We start from the raw sequence: 20,044 nt of genomic DNA on the forward strand, positions 1-20,044 counted from the left end.
TGTTACATGGCTCATTCATTACAGATGCATGAAACACTGACGGTACAGTATGCAAGTTCCTTTATACCACTCTGAATCTGTATATTGTATGATTCAGTGATAGAATGTATGATTTGAGGAAGAATCTACATTGCAGTCTGTAAATATTTGGACAGTGACACATTTTTTCTTGTTTTGGCTCTGTACTACAGCACATTGAATTTCAAATAAAACAATGACTAAGTTATATGCTTCCATATCCTGCCATCAGAACATTTAAAAAAAAAACAAATACATGTCGCAGTGAAAATATTATAAAAAATATATATTTATTAAGTTTTATTGAATGCCCCTTGTACTGTAGGCTTCAGCAGAGTAAAATATATGGTTCCTGAAACTCATTTTGACCGCACAGAGGACAGAAATGAATTGGCAGATCTCAGGAAAATATGTCTCGATCTTATTATATTTTACTACAGGGTGGTCCTTAGAAGTGTTGCATGTGGCTTCCTTAACAGGCATATCCTCAGCATCAAGGATATCTATGTTGCATCAATCCGTCTCGATAAAAGTGTCTGCTAAGTGCATATGCAGTATGTAAGCATATATGCACAGCAACATACTGGTTTGAATCTCGACCAGGGGCCTCTCTGTGTGGAGTTTGCCTTTTCTCCCCATTTCTGCGTGGGTTTCCTCCGGGTGCTCCGGTTTCCTCCCACAGCTCAAAAATGCCCAAGTTAGGCGAATCAGAGACTGTAAATGGCCCATAGGTATGAGTGTGTGAGAGAATAGTGTATGTGCCCTGAGATGGAATGGAAACCTGCCCAGGTTGTCCTTTTGCCCAAGGTAGCAGGACTCCCGTATAACAGGGCTCCTGTGTCCATGCCAGGAATAAGCAGGTTAGATAATGGATGTATGAAGTTCTGTGATTGGTTCAGTCCCTCCCTTCTTCTGTTTCCTAACTGTGGGTGTAACATTGATATTCCTGTTTTGCTTTGAGTAACACATACTTTTGATTGATGATGCACAATTTCACTGCCTACAGCAGACTGTTACCCGAATATTTAAATGACATCAACTGCAAATTCATAATATTACCATCTCACAACTGAATAAACTTGAACTCGGCTCTAAAATATACAGTTAAATGTCTAAATGCCCTAAGTGTATCCAGTTCTGTGGCACTATCATTTTAGCATTGCATTTTGTTCACCCATTTGTATCATTAATTCATTCACTGCATTAGTCCCGAAAATGAATTATTTAAGATGACAAAAATAATATGTATTTCTAAAATGTTCTCTTAAGTGCTATTTTAAAGTGAAACAGCATCCATTCTCAGCCATGCTTGGAAAGATTGACATTTGGTATGGTTTTGATGTCATACAAAAGCTTTGACCTTGAGATACTCTACAGTCTCATACAAGTATTGATGGTTTAACAAGTGGTTAAGAAATCAAAACTGCTATGTAGGGAGATTATTTTACCCCATCTTTTAAAAATATTTTCCAGTCACATCACATTGCTGCAATATCCTCCATCAATTCAGCAAGATGCAGAACAGCAGTGGCATCTTTCACACTGTGAGCAGCCAGCCAGCCAGCCAGCCGGCTGTCAGTTCCTTCCTGAGAGAGAGGCAGAGATGCATTATTGATCCGCGTCTGATTTCAGCTGTTTCCCCTTCTCAGTCTGTGCACCTGAGATTTTCAGTTCGGCGTATATTAAATGAAAAGATGTTCATTTTCTCTTTCGGAAGGGCTTTCTGTTATGGCCCCCTCTGTGCCACAGTTCTCCTCTGCCCCTCTTCCTCCTGATACCACTCTCATAGCTGCTCACAGACTAGGCTATCCAGAAAAACAAGGCACTGCAACACTCAAACCACTCTCACTGACAGATTAAATCTGCAACAGGCTCGCTCGAGAATGCCATGATTATTTCTCTGACGAGGAGCAACGTAGGCATGTGCAGAATCCTGACTTGTTATTTAGAAGAGAGCATCCAGAGATTATTTTGGGTCATTTAAGCGAACTTAAATTGTCTGCTTTAGTGACGCTGAATATAATACTCAATGGTCTGTGAATGTCGAGGGCCGGGACCGTGTCACCGTTGCTCATGTGGCTCATAACTCGCATAACTTGCTCATATATTTTCTCAGGTGGATGCATTTATATTCTTTTGTTTTGTAAGTCACCCTTGATAAGAGCATATGCTGAATGAATGAAACATAATGTAATATAATGTCATGTATTAACCTCATCACTACCTTCAGTGTGTCGTTTATGCATCCAAACAATGTGGCAAGTGCTGGCACAGGGCCTCTTCACAGGTCGAATAAAACAATGTTTCTGAAGCTTCATTAATTCAGTATCTAACCCATGTCAATTCAGCAAATATAAATAAATCTCATGACTGCCAGGCGAGTACACATATTTAGATGTTCTAACATTGGCAGTCTATCAACATGGGCAAATTACAAAGAAAAAGTGACCATTTTCTAACCTTGCAGATACATAAGCACATAAATAATCAGCCCCAGCCATCCAGAACTTCAAAATACATAAACCATGATTCCCCTGTGTGACAGGACGGTGCAGTTCGCCCACAATAGACCACTGCCACTCAACCAAAATCAATTAAAACAGAGTTAAACCCCTCCGACAGCAAAGGCAGACTCTGTCATCTCAGGCAGTCAATTTGGCTGCATCAATGTCAATTATCCAAATCGCAAACTTGCGAAGAGGATGACAAAACAATTCCACACATTGACACTTGCTCACATACCCACACATCAGACTCGTTACAGTGGTGATTTAAATGTAGTCCATGAAAGGCTACATTTGATGGGAACCTCTGGGGTCTACAGATACTGTACCTAAAATATGACCTGGAGGAAGCCAGTAGTCTGTGTTTTTCCAGGCAGCCAGTGAGTTATCTGAGTCGTGAGTGTTGCTGTAAAGTGAACGAATCTCACACCGCTGCCAGAACCTTCTCACAATGACTGGCTCATATGCCCTTGTACTCTAGGCTTTGACTGCTAACAAAAGCATGGAAACAAACATGAGCACACATTCAACACGACACAGTCAACACATTCAGGTTGTGGAAGAACACACATATCTGAGGCGTGTGATGAACAGCAACCTGCCCTCGGACAAACCCCCTAAATGATCTTTTTTCAACTTGAAATTTGATGACAACGTTTGTGATGAGTGACAGGTTGTCTCTTTGAGATAGAAATAGAAGTTCAATGAAGCTGCTTTATTTGAGGGGTTTAGTGAAGGTGGGTCATTTCTGACCCTTAGGACAAGGAGAGTATACAGAATGTTAAGACTACAGGGTTAAACATGAACCTGATGTATGAGGAAGCAGCAGCATGGCTTTTTCTAAAGGACGCAGATAATTGTTTCATGTGGACTCTATCACCCTTACACTGTTATAAGTCCATCACTGAAAGTGTTTTTACCTACAGTTCCTCTGTCCCTCACAACGAGAATAATAGGTGCAGGCAGTGATTCATCCCTGCCGTCATATCCTTTTTAAACAGGAACTGAAGATGGCTGCAGAACAGGCCTGACAGAGCATCACCAGCAGCATCTGATGTCTACTGAAAACTCTAGAGGGAAGTATACACACACACACACACACACACACACATGCAAACACACGATCCATCTTGGTGCCAGATCCCTGCCTTTCCTCTATTTCTCTCATTCCACCTGTACTGCCGCCTGTGTGTGTGTGGGCTCTTTCAGCCCCTGCTGGGGTGTCACTTTCGGGAAGGGTGTCTGTCAGCCTGTCTGGAACGCTACCACACACTGCACCTGTCTGTTGCTGTGACTTCCTTCGCACCCTCTCAGCCGAGAAGCAAGCCTGCGGCTTCCCATGCTGTGCCAGGCTACACAAGCAAAGCAAGCATGACCAAACATAGACTTACTTGAAAGCACATGCTGCAGTATACTAGTGATTTACAATATATCTGCTGTCCTCTGCTTGCTGCCTATCTAGTAAACAAGCACCTAGTGGACCGCCATCAGACGACAGACTGCTGTGCCAATGGCAGGTCGGTAGTGGACAGCTAGTGGGCAGGCTGTCGCTGTAAAATCAAGAATACAGTATAATTAAAAGAAAGAGTGTGTTTAAAAGAAAAAGTCACAGCAGGTGTGCATGTACAGTATGGCAATTAGCACACACACAGAGACACAGACCCACACACAGAGACACATACACACACACAGAGACACAGACCCACACACAAAGAGTTATACACACGTACAGAGCAATCAGCCAGCGAGGTAGCACAACACCTTTCATGCTTCTTAAACATCATCATTCTATATTCTCCTTTCATATCCCCTATCACAATAATCCTAGAAAGGATCATTTCCTCTCTTATTTTGTTATTCCTTTCATGGTGGGGCCCTTTGGACCTACATGCTTTTTGCTTAAAATAAATAATAATAACAAAGTAAATACTGTAAAACGAAAACAAATTCAGTAATTAAATGTGAAATGGCATCCAGAGGAGAAAAAAGCCTGTAAGGAGCATTTCTTGAAAGCCAATCAACCGAGGATGATGCGTGTAGAATTCAAATCTCTCTCTGGCAGCATATCTGTCAGCTTCACCAGAGAAGAGCTTCAGTAGAGCAGCTTCAGTCCACAGTCCACAGTCTCTAGCTGTCTGAACAAATTACATGCGCAAAACCATCAACAATACAAAGGGACTCCATCACTCATCCTCTATAAATGTTCACTTATTTACCCAGATCTTCTGTTCCAATTACAACTACTCCTTCTTAAAGACTGTATGTCAAAACACCGGAAAAAAACCCACAAAACACATAAATATCAGAGATGGTATCTTGATCTCATGGTCTTGATCTCAAGACCTCATGAGACTACATCTTTGTCTTGACCCCCACGGTCTTGGTCTGTGTCTCAGTCTTGGAATAAGGTATTGCGGGAAGACCATGGTCTAGTACAAGAACAATGCAAAAAAAAAATTGCATTGGAAAGGCAGATTGTACATTCTTTTCGTATCTCAGTTGCTTGATAGTCACCAATTCCAAGAGCAAGCTGCACAGCCTACTTCAGCTTTGCATAGGGTGTTTATGCCACCTGTCAAAGCTTTCTATTTGTGCAACGTTTGATACTGAGTTATGGTTGCAATGAATTGGCAGCAGTTTCAATTTGCATAGCCCCATAGCCCAATCTATAGCCATAAGGTGAGGATTGTTTCTATTGCCTGCACATCTAACATGCTCTCCTTTCACTATGCGAGATCTGTGGATAGCATGGCAAACCAACAGCCTATGGTGACGTTCACTTTCTTCAAACAGTTCTAAATTCTCTCAACAGTTCTTCAAACAATCTCTCTCCAGCATGCTCAAAAAAATAATCACCCCACTCCACCACTACGCTGTGCTACAATGCGGCCAATGCATACACTCTGCTGATAGATTAATTGGCTGCCAAGTATTATGGCAATTACAGAAGGAATGATGATTGTTCACTCAATTATTATCCCCCCCCACACCCATCTGTCTACTCACCCAAGATTTAGCTGAATACAATCGCCCATGGATATGTGCATGACGGCGAGATTATCATCGCTAGCAATATTGCTCAATAACAATTTCACCAAAGCTAATGTCAATGCAAGCTAAAGAGGTGAGCAATAATTGGCTTAATTGTGGACGTGGAAGTGCAAAATAATATTATGAAATTATGTCATGATATGTATTATAATTTGCAAAATGCTCCAAACTGCAATGTGATAAATATGAAGTTATATTTGCTGCAAAAAAAAATTGCATGAATCATTTATATCAGTCAAGAAATGGTCCAGTGCAAATATGCACTTAAAAATGAGGGACCAACCATGCTATTTACAATTATAATACAGAGTCAGAATCCAGTCCTGGACAGCCACAGGGTCTGCACAGTTTTACACCAATGAATAATGATATTTCTTAATCTTCTTTCATGTTTTTGTTCAAAGCTTCAAAAGGATGACACGGGCAAATACACAGCAGCAGGGAATGATCGGTCATGGGGAAATTTCCCAGGTTTCCAAAATGAATATGGTTCTTGCTGCCAGCAGTGCTCCAGTGTAAGAATCACGATAGTACACAATTCATTTTAAATCATTTCTAGTCTACAAAGCAAACATTTATACTACATAAGGCATAATTGTAAACATTGTATATCTCTACTATAAAGACAAATACATATTTGTAATAAGGTATATATCCTGAAAAAGGGGTACTTTGGTATGCTGTCCTTTCCCTTTTCAACTGTGAGCCCAGCATAAACAAATCCTAATTTGGCAGTAGCGATGCAGGCCACCGCCAGACCAGAAGCACTTGGTATTTCATTTGTTTTTCTTTGCCCATACAAGGCCAGCTGCTCCTCAACAGCTGGCCAAACATGACGTCAGGTCACAGCTCTGCTGTCACTGCCTCTTCATTAAAAAATAAAAACTGAATACATATTGCATTACATACATATTACAAATGGCAAACCAAATGTACAGTTAAATGCAAAAGCATTGGGACAATAGCATATTGAATTTGAAATAAATATCTGGAGCTCTGAATAGGAATTACAGTCCATCTTAGTAACTGTCCCCTATTTCAGGGCTGCAAATTTAGGGCAGCACTGACTCTACTACATGACGTGGCAACCCTGCATATATAAATAATTCAAAAAAAATTTAGCAGTTTACGTTTTTCTAATTTGCACTTATCTCGCTGTGTTATTATTAGAAATCTACTGTCACTCACTTTGTTAATCCCTTTCAAAAGAACTCACCATCTCATATTGCCTCATTTCACAAAGTTGGCTGGAAGATATGAGATATCATACAGTCGATCTTTCCTCTGAACTTAGTCATTTAGTTACTGAACTTTCTGAGCTGAACTTCATGCACTTGCACTGTGATGTTGGGAACAGTGCACAGCACTATAACTATGGTCTGATAAAGCCTTTGAATAGCATCAAGAGAATTCCTTTGATTTAGGCTATATACTGTATATCCCAAGTGGACCTTCATTACTGCCACATGGCAACGCAGATCAGAAGTAGTAATGTTCCCTTCAAAAACATATTTTGTGTCGAGCTGAGGAACCACTGAAATATTGAAATGGCCTACAGAGCCTGCAGGTTTGCCGATGGCTACTATATAGCAATTTGTAAAACAGCAGAGGAGACTAACCTCCAGTCCCTGTAATATTCCCCAGTGGTTGTGGCTGTTACTCATGGCATGCTATGTTCCTGACACACATAGCACCATTAGTTCAATTAAATGTGCGAGAGCAGCTGCCAGCAGCAGCACACTCTGGCTATGGGAGCTGGGAGAGATCCAGAGGGGTGGACCACCCCTGCTTAAGGTCACTCTCACCACAGAAAGCCGGCCAAATTAAGCCTCAAACCTCCATTAAGGATATTATTTCAAAAGTGATTAATGTCATGTCAAAAATGAAAATTTTCATTCACTGGGAATGGTTGGACCTCTTATCTGCTCAAAACCCCAGACCATTTTCGCCTTACAACACAACGTGCTGTATTGATTCCTTAACTAAAGAACAAAGAAGCAAATTAAATGGTTTCCTCTCATTATTGTCTGAGAAAAAGTGTCATGAGTGACTTATAAAACAGTTTCATTAATTGGGTGAGATAAAATGAAAGAAAACGAGTTTCCTGTATGATGCTAGGAAACCTGGCCTTAAAAGAAACACATTATGCAGCACTGTTTCACTATTGAGGGGGGTACTGTCTGCACCCTTCAATGGTTCAATAAATATCATTCAACTGTATTAAATATAATTAAACGGATAAATTGCACAACATAAGTCAGTCTGTGGAAAAATGTATGCAGAACAGATAGATAAAGTGTCTAACACATCTGTAACACATTCTGATACATCCTCCACCTTCAGTCTGGCTCTCTCTGTAGCCGGTTATGAGTACGTAGCATTCCCCAGAAACAAAGCACACTTTATCTCAACATCACAATGTAAAAATTAATTGGGAAAAGAAGGGGTAGAGGAAGATGTAAAGCAACAGGAGATTTTGTGCATTCTGTGTGTCTATTTAAACCTCTGACAAACCTGCACAATATCACACAGCTTGTTTTTGTTTTCACAAACTCGCTCGGATGCCCTGTTTTGAACAATAAAAATGCTCTATAACACCGCAGACAAGCTGCTTTATACCGCAGAGGGTGATTAAACACCGTTGAGATGACGTCGACGGACACCTGGACGATCCAGCATTAAGGAGGCCTGTATTTCCCATGATGCACTTGCCTAATCCCTGCCACAGGTGTGTGTGTAGCCGCAGAGGAAGTCTGCCACATTTTCAATCAATGGTGTTGCAGAGTGCAGAATGACTCACACCGGGTGCACCAAGGTGCTGCTGGAGCTTAGTGCATTGTGAAGATTTAGGGTAACATGGGGGAACTTGCAGCTGTCAACCTCAAGCACTGTGAGAACTCAAACAAACACTTGAGATTCCTTAAAGGACCACAAGGGCTGTTTCCTGGACATTCAGTTGATAGCAATGTAATCATTTAAAGGTACAATAGGTAAGATTTTTGTGTTAAAACATTGTTACAAGACCATTGTAAATGTCTTCCTATGATTGAAAAAGGCTCACTGACATGTTGACTCACCCTCTGCCTATACAGTTTAATTTCGGGTTTCAAAATATATACAATAATTCAAGCTCATTTGTTGAAAATAGGTTCTAATTGCCACAGCCAATGGGAGGGGTTTCAACATCAGTGCGTTCACAGACAAGGGGGAGGGATAAACAGTGTTGTGGTTTGAGGGTGTTTGTTGCTGCAATTCCTCTCTTGACCGTTAGGAGTCAGAAATTGCCTAGTGTACCTTTAACATGTGTGTGATTAGAACTTTAAATCAATATTTTAATTATTGATTAAAATTTATCTATTTTTTCTTGGAATATCTAGAGTAAGCCAAGACATGAGGTATAATGATATAATACATATACATTTTATTTATAATGGCTTTTCCCAGACATTTTACAATCACACACAATAAAGGTTAAAATATGCATGTGAAGTTCGATCCGTGGAGAGCCGGATAATCTCGGCCACACCTGCTGGCGGAGATGAGCGCACGCACCTGGGCTGCGTTAATTAATCAGCCCAGGTGCTTAAAGTGTGCCTGTCTCCACAGAACGTGGCCAAGAGTGGGAGAAAACCTTGTGAGAGCCAGGTTTGTGGCAGAGGTTTTGTTTAATTTTTTTTAAATTTTGTTTATCCTTCAGTGGAGTGTGGGAGAGAATGAAGAAGCCGCAGAAAAGTGGCCAGCTCCGAGCACCTAGCTGAAAAGCTGTGGCTCAGTTTTATTTCCTTTAGCTTTTTTTTATTTTAGTTTATTGTGTTCATTTATTATTTTTGCCTGGAACCCACAAGCGGGAAGGGCAAAGACTTTATTATATATTTTGTGTTGGTGTGGGTGCTCTCCCTCTCTCCATCCGGCAAACGACGGTCAGATTCCCGGAAGTGCCACACCTCCCTCCCAGGGGATTCACACAGCATGTGAAAACGTGAACACTAGCATTGAACAAACAAAGTATACAGTATTTTGCAAACAGACGGCAACAAGCATCAGTTAATTAACAGCTGCATGGAGAAAGCCGAATGATTTCAGTGAAACAACCAGGCTTCTTCAACCCCATTTACTGATTAAAAGGCTTGTTGCTATTGTCGGCTGTGACACCGATGACTTAGCATCTTCTCTGTTCTTTGCCTGAACCTCCATGCATGCATTTTTCAGGCACTCTGAGTAAGAGCATTTGCTGAGCATTTAAAAGTAAGTCTAATCTAGTCTAATGCGTTTGGGAGGCCAACTCAATGAAACAAAAATGAACATATTTTGTCAGTGAGTGGCTCTTCCCACCAAACACTTTCCCTGGGATTTTATTTTCCCTGTCTTAACCAGCACAGAGAAAAATAGATATTTTTTAAATCCTCTGCTATTGTACTGCAATCTCTTGAAAAAAGTAGACTTGGACATGAAAGAAGAGGTATATGTACATACTTTTGACTATTTTCTGCACAGTGAGACACAAATCCAGAAGCTCAATTCATTGGATCAATTAAATGCTAAATGTCAGTCTACTAAAACATTTCTATATATTTCAGTCAGTATTGGACTGTATTTTTAGTGTTTATACTTACAGCCTATTAGATGTGCTTATGTGAGCTCATGTTCTGTGATCGAGTGGTTCGTCACCAAACTTAGTCACATTAGCCAATGAAACAAATTTACAATGTTTTGGGAAGAAACTCAATGTTTTATAATGCTGACAGCTGGACTGGCCTCTGAGATTCAACATCTGAAGTCTTCCAGAGTAAAAGAAGGGATGAACTCACTCAGCTGACACACAGCAATCAAATTTGTTTACCGACATTTTGATGTGCATTAGTCTGAGACATTCTCTCAGGCTTCCTTTTGTACACACACCCTCCGTGTTTCAAGGCTAGCCAGGTTTCAGGGTGCTTTTGTTTTTCTGAGCATCTCTTGAATCCAAAATACAGAAAATGCTGAATTGAGAATATTGCTCTTTTGGTTCCCGTTACAAAACTTTCACTGCTTACTTTTTACGCCGTTCACATTTGAAATGGCTGAGGCCTGTTTATAAACTCAGTGGCGGATTACACTATAGGATTGCTTCTGCTCCAGCATCTCCCTTTCTGAAGGGGCATTGACTGTTCTCAATAACCATGAGTGTGGTTTTAATGGATGGTGAGTAGTATTAATGTATTCACATTCAGCTGAGTGGCTTCATTTTCACTTGTGTGTGGGCAAATCACACAGCAGCTTAATGCCGGGGAAAACTGAGTCAAAAAGTGCCGATAAACATCAGGGCCAAATTGACATTTTCACTGCCTTCACAGCGCTTCACATTTTGTCGGAATGGAGATGGAGGGACCTTCTGAGATGCATTTTCATTAGGCTGAGATGAAATTGAATTTTTTCTTATTGGCCTGTCCTTCGGCTTGCAATACTGTGAGTGGCCGCCGAAATCCGGATGCCAAGTAATGCTGGTAATTCCACTGCATGCACTTGAAGGAGAGGGTGTTTTACATGTGAAAAACCTTCATTAAGCCAAATCATCGTCAATCATTTCATCAACAAATTAAAAACAAAACGAAACAACTAAAATATGAATACATTTATTAAAAAGGTACCACCAGGACACCAGGATATATTTACAAGAGGGAGCCTTTCATTTTCAAAGGCAAGATTAAATCACTGTGCTGTGGCTTTCGTACATTGTCAAAGGTTTACTTTTGAACAGGCTGAAAGTCTAGTAGAAAGCAGGTCTACTGTATGAACACAGCTGTCGTTAAACACTCAGCTATGTAGATCTGGATTCTATATCACGTTTATACAGTGCAACACATAACTGAGCACCTGACCTGTTTTCAATCATTTTCACTGATTAACAACAAGTTTTATAATTACCTGTATGCACTCCATTGGCAGGCAAACAGGCAGCTTCTTTCTTTGCACCATGTTAGAGATTAAGTTGTAATTGTAATTTCAAAAAAAAAAAAAATGTTTTATTCACTACCTAGTAAGCACACTTTGCCACAACACAACTGGTATATTTGCCATAAATACTCTCTGAGTGTGAGAATGTATCCACAGTTCAGAAAAACATCAATTGAAATGTGCACAATTTTGTGAGCAAATAAGAGTCTTAGTTCTGGTTTTACCTAATTGAGGAGAACTGGCTATACCTGATGGTATTGAGTACTTTCTGATTTAGAGTAATCCTACTGTTAATCAAGGGAAATCATTTAAAAGTGGAAACCAATAATTAGCTTAAGGGGATGTTTTCGGCTCAGGAGCCGCGACTGTTCCTTCTTAGTGAGCAATACTCAGCCCCTTTTCCCCCAAGCCCAGTTTTGCAGCTTTGTGTTTTTGGACTGTTTCCACAGGCATCTGACATTTGGCTCACCACCACGGATGCCAGACCCAGCATTGCAGATTCACCAGCTCCGTTTCCCCAGTCTCTGTAAAGTCGATGCGTTTGGAATTCATGTCCTCCCCCTCCATTTTTCTTTCTTTTATTCGCCCCTGCCGCATTTTACAATCGACTCGGCTTATTTTTGGCATACAGTTGTTTTCTTTTCACATCCACTGGACTCTCACTCTTTCTCTCTCCTGCAATCTCAGTCTCTTTCTCTCTCTCATCCACTCCCCTCTCTCTTCTTTTTACCTTTTCTCACACTCTGCTCTTTGCCTTTTATACACTGCTTCTCTCTCTCTCTCATACCCTCTCCCCGCCCCTCCCTCTCTTTCTCCCCCCTCCATCTCTCTTCCCCTTTGCCTGCAGAGTGGAGAGATTGCATGAGAGATTGTTGCTGGACTGAAATCCAAAATGCTGCAGCCCTGCCTGCTACTGTCGCCAAACAGTCATGGAGAGAGGAGAGGAGAGAAATGACCTCATAAGAAAGTCAAGAAGACTAAATAAAATCAAGACACAAGAGTGATTCTTTGGGATTGCCGGTTTATTGGGCTGTCAGTATTGCTTAGTTTCATCTTTTCAACTGTTATGCCCAAATTATGTGTGTGTTTGTGTGCGTGCATGTGTGTGCGTGTCGCTACGTGTGTGTGCATGCTTGCGTGTGTTTCACTGTGAAAGCCAAACAAGTAGCAATGAAGGGGAAAATAAGTAGATGGGCATATATCCGTGTCATTATGTTACTGTATGAATGCAGCTCTACTGCCTTTCTGAAGCTGTTTCAGTCACCTCCAGGGTGCCCATTCCCATTGAGCACTGGTGTACACGGTTATTTACTTAAAATGACTGCTCTAGTAAACATCATGACTAATAACTAACACAATGCATGATTATGTATTATAAGTCATTCTGGAAGAGTGCCACAACTAATCATACTGCACACCCATTGGATTAGTGGAAAAGCTGCTTCGATGGCATTAAAGCAAACAGCTTTTTCTATAAAAAGCCAGAACCTGAAAACCATGAACAAGCAAGCAGCAATGTGGGGCTCCTTCCCATCTTCCCAGAACAGAAATGCCTTTCATGGAAATATTAACATTAGTATTAACATGCAAGGTTCCGGTCGGGTTTTACGTGAATGTTTCTGTACAGTATGAGACAGCCTCTCTCTACAGTATATGCTAACGGTTTGTGTGAGTTTCTCCAGCGTTGCATTGACAACACAAAGCTCAGTGCATGATCCTGAGGAAGACAGCAGTCCTCCCATAGGCCTGCTGGTCTTCAGAGAAATCACAGCGCAACGATAAGCAGCCATATGATTAACTTTATGCAGACGTAATTACTCTACATACAATGCAGAGACTCAGTGGCAAAGCCCAGGATTTCAGTACACCCAAACAGTTATGTCATTGGTTGGGTAAGAAACACACACACTGGCACATTTGCATACATATACTTATTTACTTGGATGTAGAGACATAAGCAGAGATGCATACAGTACAAGCACAGACAGCAAGGGAGAGAGTGAGAGAGAGAAAGAGAAAGGGAGAGAGCGAACAGGAGAGAGAGAGAGATAGGGAGAGAGAGATAAATGCACAGACCTCAGCATGAGCATGTGTGAAGCATGCTTTCAATAAGGATTGTGATGGTTGTCAAACACTCAAGGGTGTAGAAAGAACATTAGGGGAAACAGTGTCAATTAGACAAACAGTCTTGAGTGCTAATTCGATTATCTGGGAAGATGACTGGCTTCCTCTTGGGACAGTGCTAGCGCTGTGTTATTACATTTCAGAGGCAAGAAGATGAGAATATATTGACTTAATACAGTGAAATATAAATCTGCTGGAATATATCTACAATATCATATATGAATATGTAGATTGAAATTTGTACTGCAATGTGTCCATAATATTATTTGGACAAAATGTAAGTAACAAATAGCATACTGTACATAACATTTGAAATCATGTTATTTTATACAGGCAGTGTAAAATGCACATAAAAACAGTTATGTATGCTACAACAGGAGTAAAATCTCAAATCTATTAATCTCTCTCTCTCTCTCTCTCTCTCTCTCTCTCTCTCTCTCTCTCTCTCTCAAAAACTGGATAAATGAACATAATCTAAAATAAAGTGGTAATTTTAATGATGGATATTGTCAAGATACAGGTAATTTAACCTGCTGCCATTTTGACTATATTTTAAGTGGAGGGAAATATGACTGTGCACTGTTTGCATTCAGAGATTTTTGTGCAACTAGTTTGCACTCTCACCATGAAAACAACCTTTCATACTGTAGCTCTCGCTAGCCAGCTGAAAATGGCAATGGGCAAACTTTCAATGACTCATGTAACCCATACAAAGACCGTAAATGTGTGCTTTTTGCAAGTGGATGAATGAGAAATCATCTTTATTCAGCAGCCATGGTGAAATAAATGAAAGGAAATTAGTTTGAAGACATTTACAAGAAATCATATTTTCGCAACTCCAAAAAAAATGCTAAAATCCTACATGTGTATTTTTCTGGTGCAGACAGATGAGCAATAATGTATGTGAATTCTGTACATAGGTATTCAAACAGCTAAATGATTGCTATTCATATGAAATTATAATTTTGAGAAATGATCACAAAATAATTATAAAACTCAAAGCAAAATACTTACAGTATAAGGAAATACTTAGACAGGATGGGAATTCTGTGCATAGAATCTGAATACATCTGCCCAGTGCCCTGGTTTGCAATCTCATTTTGCACACAAGTTATGTAAATATCTTTCCCATATACGTATGTCTCTCTTCCATCTGTGCAGCCAGTTTGAATTACAAGTGCATCTCAGATTGGCTAAATGGACGATGTCCTTTGAGTCACAGGGGGTGAGAACATGTAGGCTACCACTTAAGCTGTTGTTCCTGTCAGTTTCCTGTGTACTGCAGTGAGGTGGATAATTTGTTTGTTTTAAGTGTACAATTTTGATGGTGTTTTTAGGATGATTTCCATGCTCCTCCACTCAGAGGCCAACACATCTTTGCAGAGATTTTTTTGAGGCTTTTGCAACATTAACAGTTGCGCCTTATGAAAAAAAATTTTTTTTATGAACATTTACATTTTGAATGTAGTTCAAAATACTGTATATTCTGTCATATATCATAAAATGGCAGTGTGTATTTCACAAGTAATGTCTAACTGGAGCATCTTATGAGCGATGTTTTTTTGAAATGGTGCGATTACACTAATATCACATTATTTGAATTAAAGCGGATAAAAATACAAGTGATTCTGTTGGATATTGACCCACAGAAGTGAGAGAGCTCCTTCACAGCACTTACAATACTGTCTCTAACAAAACACTTAATCCGTGTGGAACCATATACTGTCTGTGAGCTGATTTAACGCTGAAAATGCCACCGTGTAGACGAGCGTGCTGATTTAAGCAGGCGTTCCTCGGGTGTGGCTCTGCAGGGTCTGCATGCAGAGAGCTTCACTGGCGGTGCAGCCTGGCAGTGCAGCCGAAGCTGGAGGCCTGCTGCTTCTCATTCTCACGCGGTTAGGGAGGCCACCTAAGCTGTTAACCGCTACTGCTGATCGGAAAAGACGTGAACCTTGATTTATGCAAATACTACTTACATGTAATTTTAATTGCTGCCAACTTATCTTATACGAGTTATGATTCGAGTATGACTGCGGTGGCGAAGCATACTGTAAAGACAGGCCCCTCTCACGTATGCTAAATTATGCAGATGAGCAGGGCGAATAATTACTTAATCTCTGTCATTTTCTATGTTTCTTCAGGTTTTTTTTTTCTTTCTTTTTTGGAAGATAGCCTTGGCAGGCTTAAGCTTCCACACTGTGTGACAACCCTCTTCTGGCATGCGTGGGGCTAGCTGGCATCGTTGTGTGGTAGAAATAAGGAGGCCTGGAAGCGGGTAAAGTCCGAGTCTCTGGTGTGGCCTGGGTTCTATGGCAAGCGGTAGAGCTGAATATGCATGCCGAGTCGTGAAGAGGTTACGGGATTAGTTTGCGCACAAGACATGCATCTCATTTGAAGAGACAGTACTAGGAAAAATGGATCGTTACAAACAATTTTACATGTCCTGGGAAAATATTATGTCAGATTCCCAAAAATGCTGTGTGTCAGAGTTTGTGAAGTGTGTGAAAATGATTAAATTACGATGCTCCATGCAGACACGGAATAGGCCAGGGACACTTAAGTCAGGCTGGTAAAGAGCATAATTGAGGAGCACCACTTTCAAAAATCGGAACGTCACCTTTAACTGGCAAGAGTCTGGGGCACCAAACAATTGTGGCTTTTCAGCAGGAAAGAAATAAAATGAGTGTTCTTTTAGGAAAATGTCTCCCGACAGAATCAATATTTCCACTCAAGAAAAGTTTCCATGTTACAGACGTTGTGTATTCTTACTAACTGCAGTACCTAGTAAAGCACCCAATAGGAACCTCCAGGAGTGCTACAGTACCAGGTTCATCGCCTAATAGGAACTCCAGGTGCCCTACAGTACATTGTGAGCACCCAATAGGAACTCTAGGTGCCCTAACGTACCAAGTTAATCAGCCAATAAGAACTCCAGGAGCCCTATAGTACCAAGTTAATCACCCAATGGGTGAGGTGCCCTACAGTACCAAATTAAGCACCCACGAGGTACCTCCAGGTTCCCTACAGTACCAAATTAAACACCCAATAGCAACCTCCAGGTGCCCTACAGTACCAGTTTCATCACCCAATAGGAGCCTCCAGGTGCCCTACAGTACATTCTGAGCACCTAATAGAAACTCCAGGTGCCCTAACGTACCTTGTGAGCGCTCCATGTGGCTCAGCGTCTCCATCTGCTCCACCAGGTCATTGGAGTTCCACTGGCTCATCCCCAGCAGCATTGCACTCTTTCCCTCCAGCACCTCTGCGAGGAGGAAGAAGAGAACAGGTTTGTGATGAAGGGACCAGGAAAGATGAAGAATGGGTCTGCTTGACCCTATTCTAATGAATGCAGACAGGCCTAACCCCTATGGAAATGGAATATAATTCACATAAATATGCATTCTCACAGCCATGCAGTTATTAAATGAAATGTATGCAATACCTGAAGGCTGTAATCATTTGTCATCTGATCTTGATACCGTTTTATTTCAGTATATCACCGTATATCATGTATTTTGTTCCTGTTTCTTCAAATTAATTAGGCAATAATTTGCTGAACCACATAAAATACATATTATGTCATATGAAATTTAGGAATTTTGCCGACATATACACATTATATAACACAGCTTTACATTTAATGGGGACCTAACCAGGGAAGTAAACCTCCAACACAAAACCAACATTAAAAGTCCAACCATTATATTATTCCTTATTATACATTATATACTGACAACAGAGAACACAACAGAAGGCAAAAGGAGACTACAGACTGCAGAATATCTTTGTCCACACCACATTACCTCTGGAGCCTGAGAAAAGCACTGTAGCTCATGAGACTGACAGATGCACAGTGGATGGGTGACAGGGGCACAGTTCACGGACACTGCCACCGCATGCATCTGTGATGAGTTCTGCCTCCCTGTTAACTCTCTGTTCATTTGAATCAGTTCTGCCATGACATTCTACACACACACACACACACCCACACATTACGTTCATAAGCCGAAACTCATGCTACTCAGACATAGATACATACATGCAAACATACATACATACATGCACACATACACACACACATACATACATACATACACACATACAAACATACATACACACATACATACATACAAACATACATACATACATACATACACACATACATACATACATACATACATACATACATACACACACATACATACATACATACATACATACATACACATAAAGACTACACTACAATGACTCACCTGCACACATACACCCAACTTACACACAAGCACGTGTTCTACTCACATCAACACACACACACACACACACACACACACAGACACACACAAATAGCAGTACACAGGATCCACAGGTACCAATTTGAGGCAGCATAGGGTTGAAATGAAATGCTGGAAACTGTCATGTCAAAATGAGCCATAACTGATCCCTGCACTCACTAGACAGCCGCAGACTCGGGTGAGAAAACATCTGAGGACGAAAGGATACAGTTTTGCACGCTCTATAGTATAATAAAAAAGAAAATAGCAGTGATCAATTTATTAGGCAGACCTCTACAACAGCATCCATCCATCCATCCATCCATTATCTGAACCCGTTATCCTGAACAGGGTCGCAGGGGGGCTGGAGCCTATCCCAGCATACATGGGGCGAAAGGCAGGAATACACCCTGGACAGGTCGCCAGTCTATCTCAGGGCACACACACCATTCACTCACACACTCATACCTACGGGCAATTTAGACTCTCCAATCAGCCTAACCTGCATGTCTTTGGACTGTGGGAGGAAACCGGAGTACCCGGAGGAAACCCACGCAGACACGGGGAGAACATGCAAACTCCACACAGAGAGGCCCCGGCCGACAGGGATTCGAACCCAGGACCTCCTTGCTGTGAGGCGGCAATGCTACCCACTGCACCATCCATGCCGCCGTATTATTATTCATATATAAAAACTAAGGAAATGAATCACAAAAACTATATATTTATGCCTTAGAGAGCAGGCTGGTGTTAGCGTTAGTGCTGATCAATTTCATTTCCTGTCTTTTGCGAACATTTCACTTAAAGGAGTAACGTGGTGGTTGAATGTGACACTTTCCAGTTGTCTTTAGGCAGAAATAAGACAAACATGCTTAATGTTTTTATTATTCAGCCATATAAATGTATTATGTTATTATGTTAATGAAAATATTTAATCAGCCAAACATGCAGACATGGTCAAGAGGTTCAGCTGTTTTTCAGACCAAATGTCAGAATATGCAAGAAATTAGATCTAAGTGACTTTGACCATGGAATGATTATTGGTGCAAGGCAGAATGGTTTCAGTATCTCAGAAACTGCTGATCTCCTGGGATTTTCACACATAACAGTTTACAGAGAATGGTGCGAAAAACCAAAAAAACATCCAGTGAGCGGCAGTTCTGCAGGCGGAAACGGGTTGTTAATGACAGAGGTCAGACGAGAAGGGCCAGACTACAGTAGATCCTCAAATTGTGTCCGGGACTCTATTTGAAGCCGAGCCTCGGATAATAGCCGGGGGCGTGGTTGATTCGGACAAGTAAAGGCCGGCCCCCAAATACAAGCCAGGGTAACATTACAGTAGGGCTATCAGTCCATGAGCACTAGAAGACATTGTTTCGATTTAACTCAATGAAATAAAAGAGCTCTTCTTAATATTTTATATTGTTGGTTGGTTTAAAACTGTTGCCAATGAAAAGTCGTTGTCCTACACCATGGGTCTCCAACACGTTGCTCTCAAGCTACCAGTCGCTTGCCGCCCCCTTCTGAGTAGCTTGCCAAAAGCTGAAGCAGTATACATTTAAACACAATTGTTGCCGTGAGGCATTCCAGCCTACGAATTTAATAAAAAGTAAATCAGGCAAAATTAAAAATTAACTCAATTTAGGCTACTTGGCTACGCAATAAGGTTTCCATGTATTTACAGCACAGCGCACGTTCAATGAATGAATGAAAGCAGCTGCCTTGACTCGCAATAAACAGACGGGTGGAAATCCCGACACTCTTTCAACTATATAAAACTTAACAGTGAACCATCAAATACCCCCCAGATTTCAGTGCCCATCAGTCCCAACATTAGCAATTGAATCAAGCAGTCCAAAAGTAAATTAAATCCCAAACCAAAGCAAAAATCTTTTGATAGCCTACCGGTATGCTGCTCCAAACAAAACGCATGTCTCACAATAAAACGCACTTTAGGAGAAAAAGATCCTTAACTTGCTGTTATCTGTCATGGTGGGAGGTAATTCTCACTGGTGCCACTAGTTGGCCGAGGATATTGTTTCCACCTGTTCCTCGTTTACGCCAGGGGAATTACCTCCCGGGAGAGTATTTAAGACCAGCAGGGACTAGTTTCTGTGCTTTTGTGTTCAACCGTTCGCCCTT

General features: G+C 41.0%; 1 protein-coding gene across 2 annotated transcripts in view; it reads right to left on the reverse strand.

Annotated features, from left to right (window-relative positions):
• The window catches only part of LOC133132771 (membrane-associated phosphatidylinositol transfer protein 3-like), a 110,384-nt gene that overhangs the window by 47,006 nt on the left and 43,334 nt on the right, over positions 1 to 20,044 (reverse strand). For both annotated transcript variants that reach the window (XM_061248474.1, XM_061248473.1), the window contains exon 3: positions 16,789 to 16,893. In XM_061248474.1, coding sequence (XP_061104458.1) covers positions 16,789 to 16,893 — 105 coding nt within the window. The remainder of the gene's footprint in view (positions 1 to 16,788; positions 16,894 to 20,044) is intronic.

Source organism: Conger conger, chromosome 7, assembly GCF_963514075.1.
Source record: "Conger conger chromosome 7, fConCon1.1, whole genome shotgun sequence".
Lineage (NCBI taxonomy): Eukaryota > Metazoa > Chordata > Actinopteri > Anguilliformes > Congridae > Conger > Conger conger.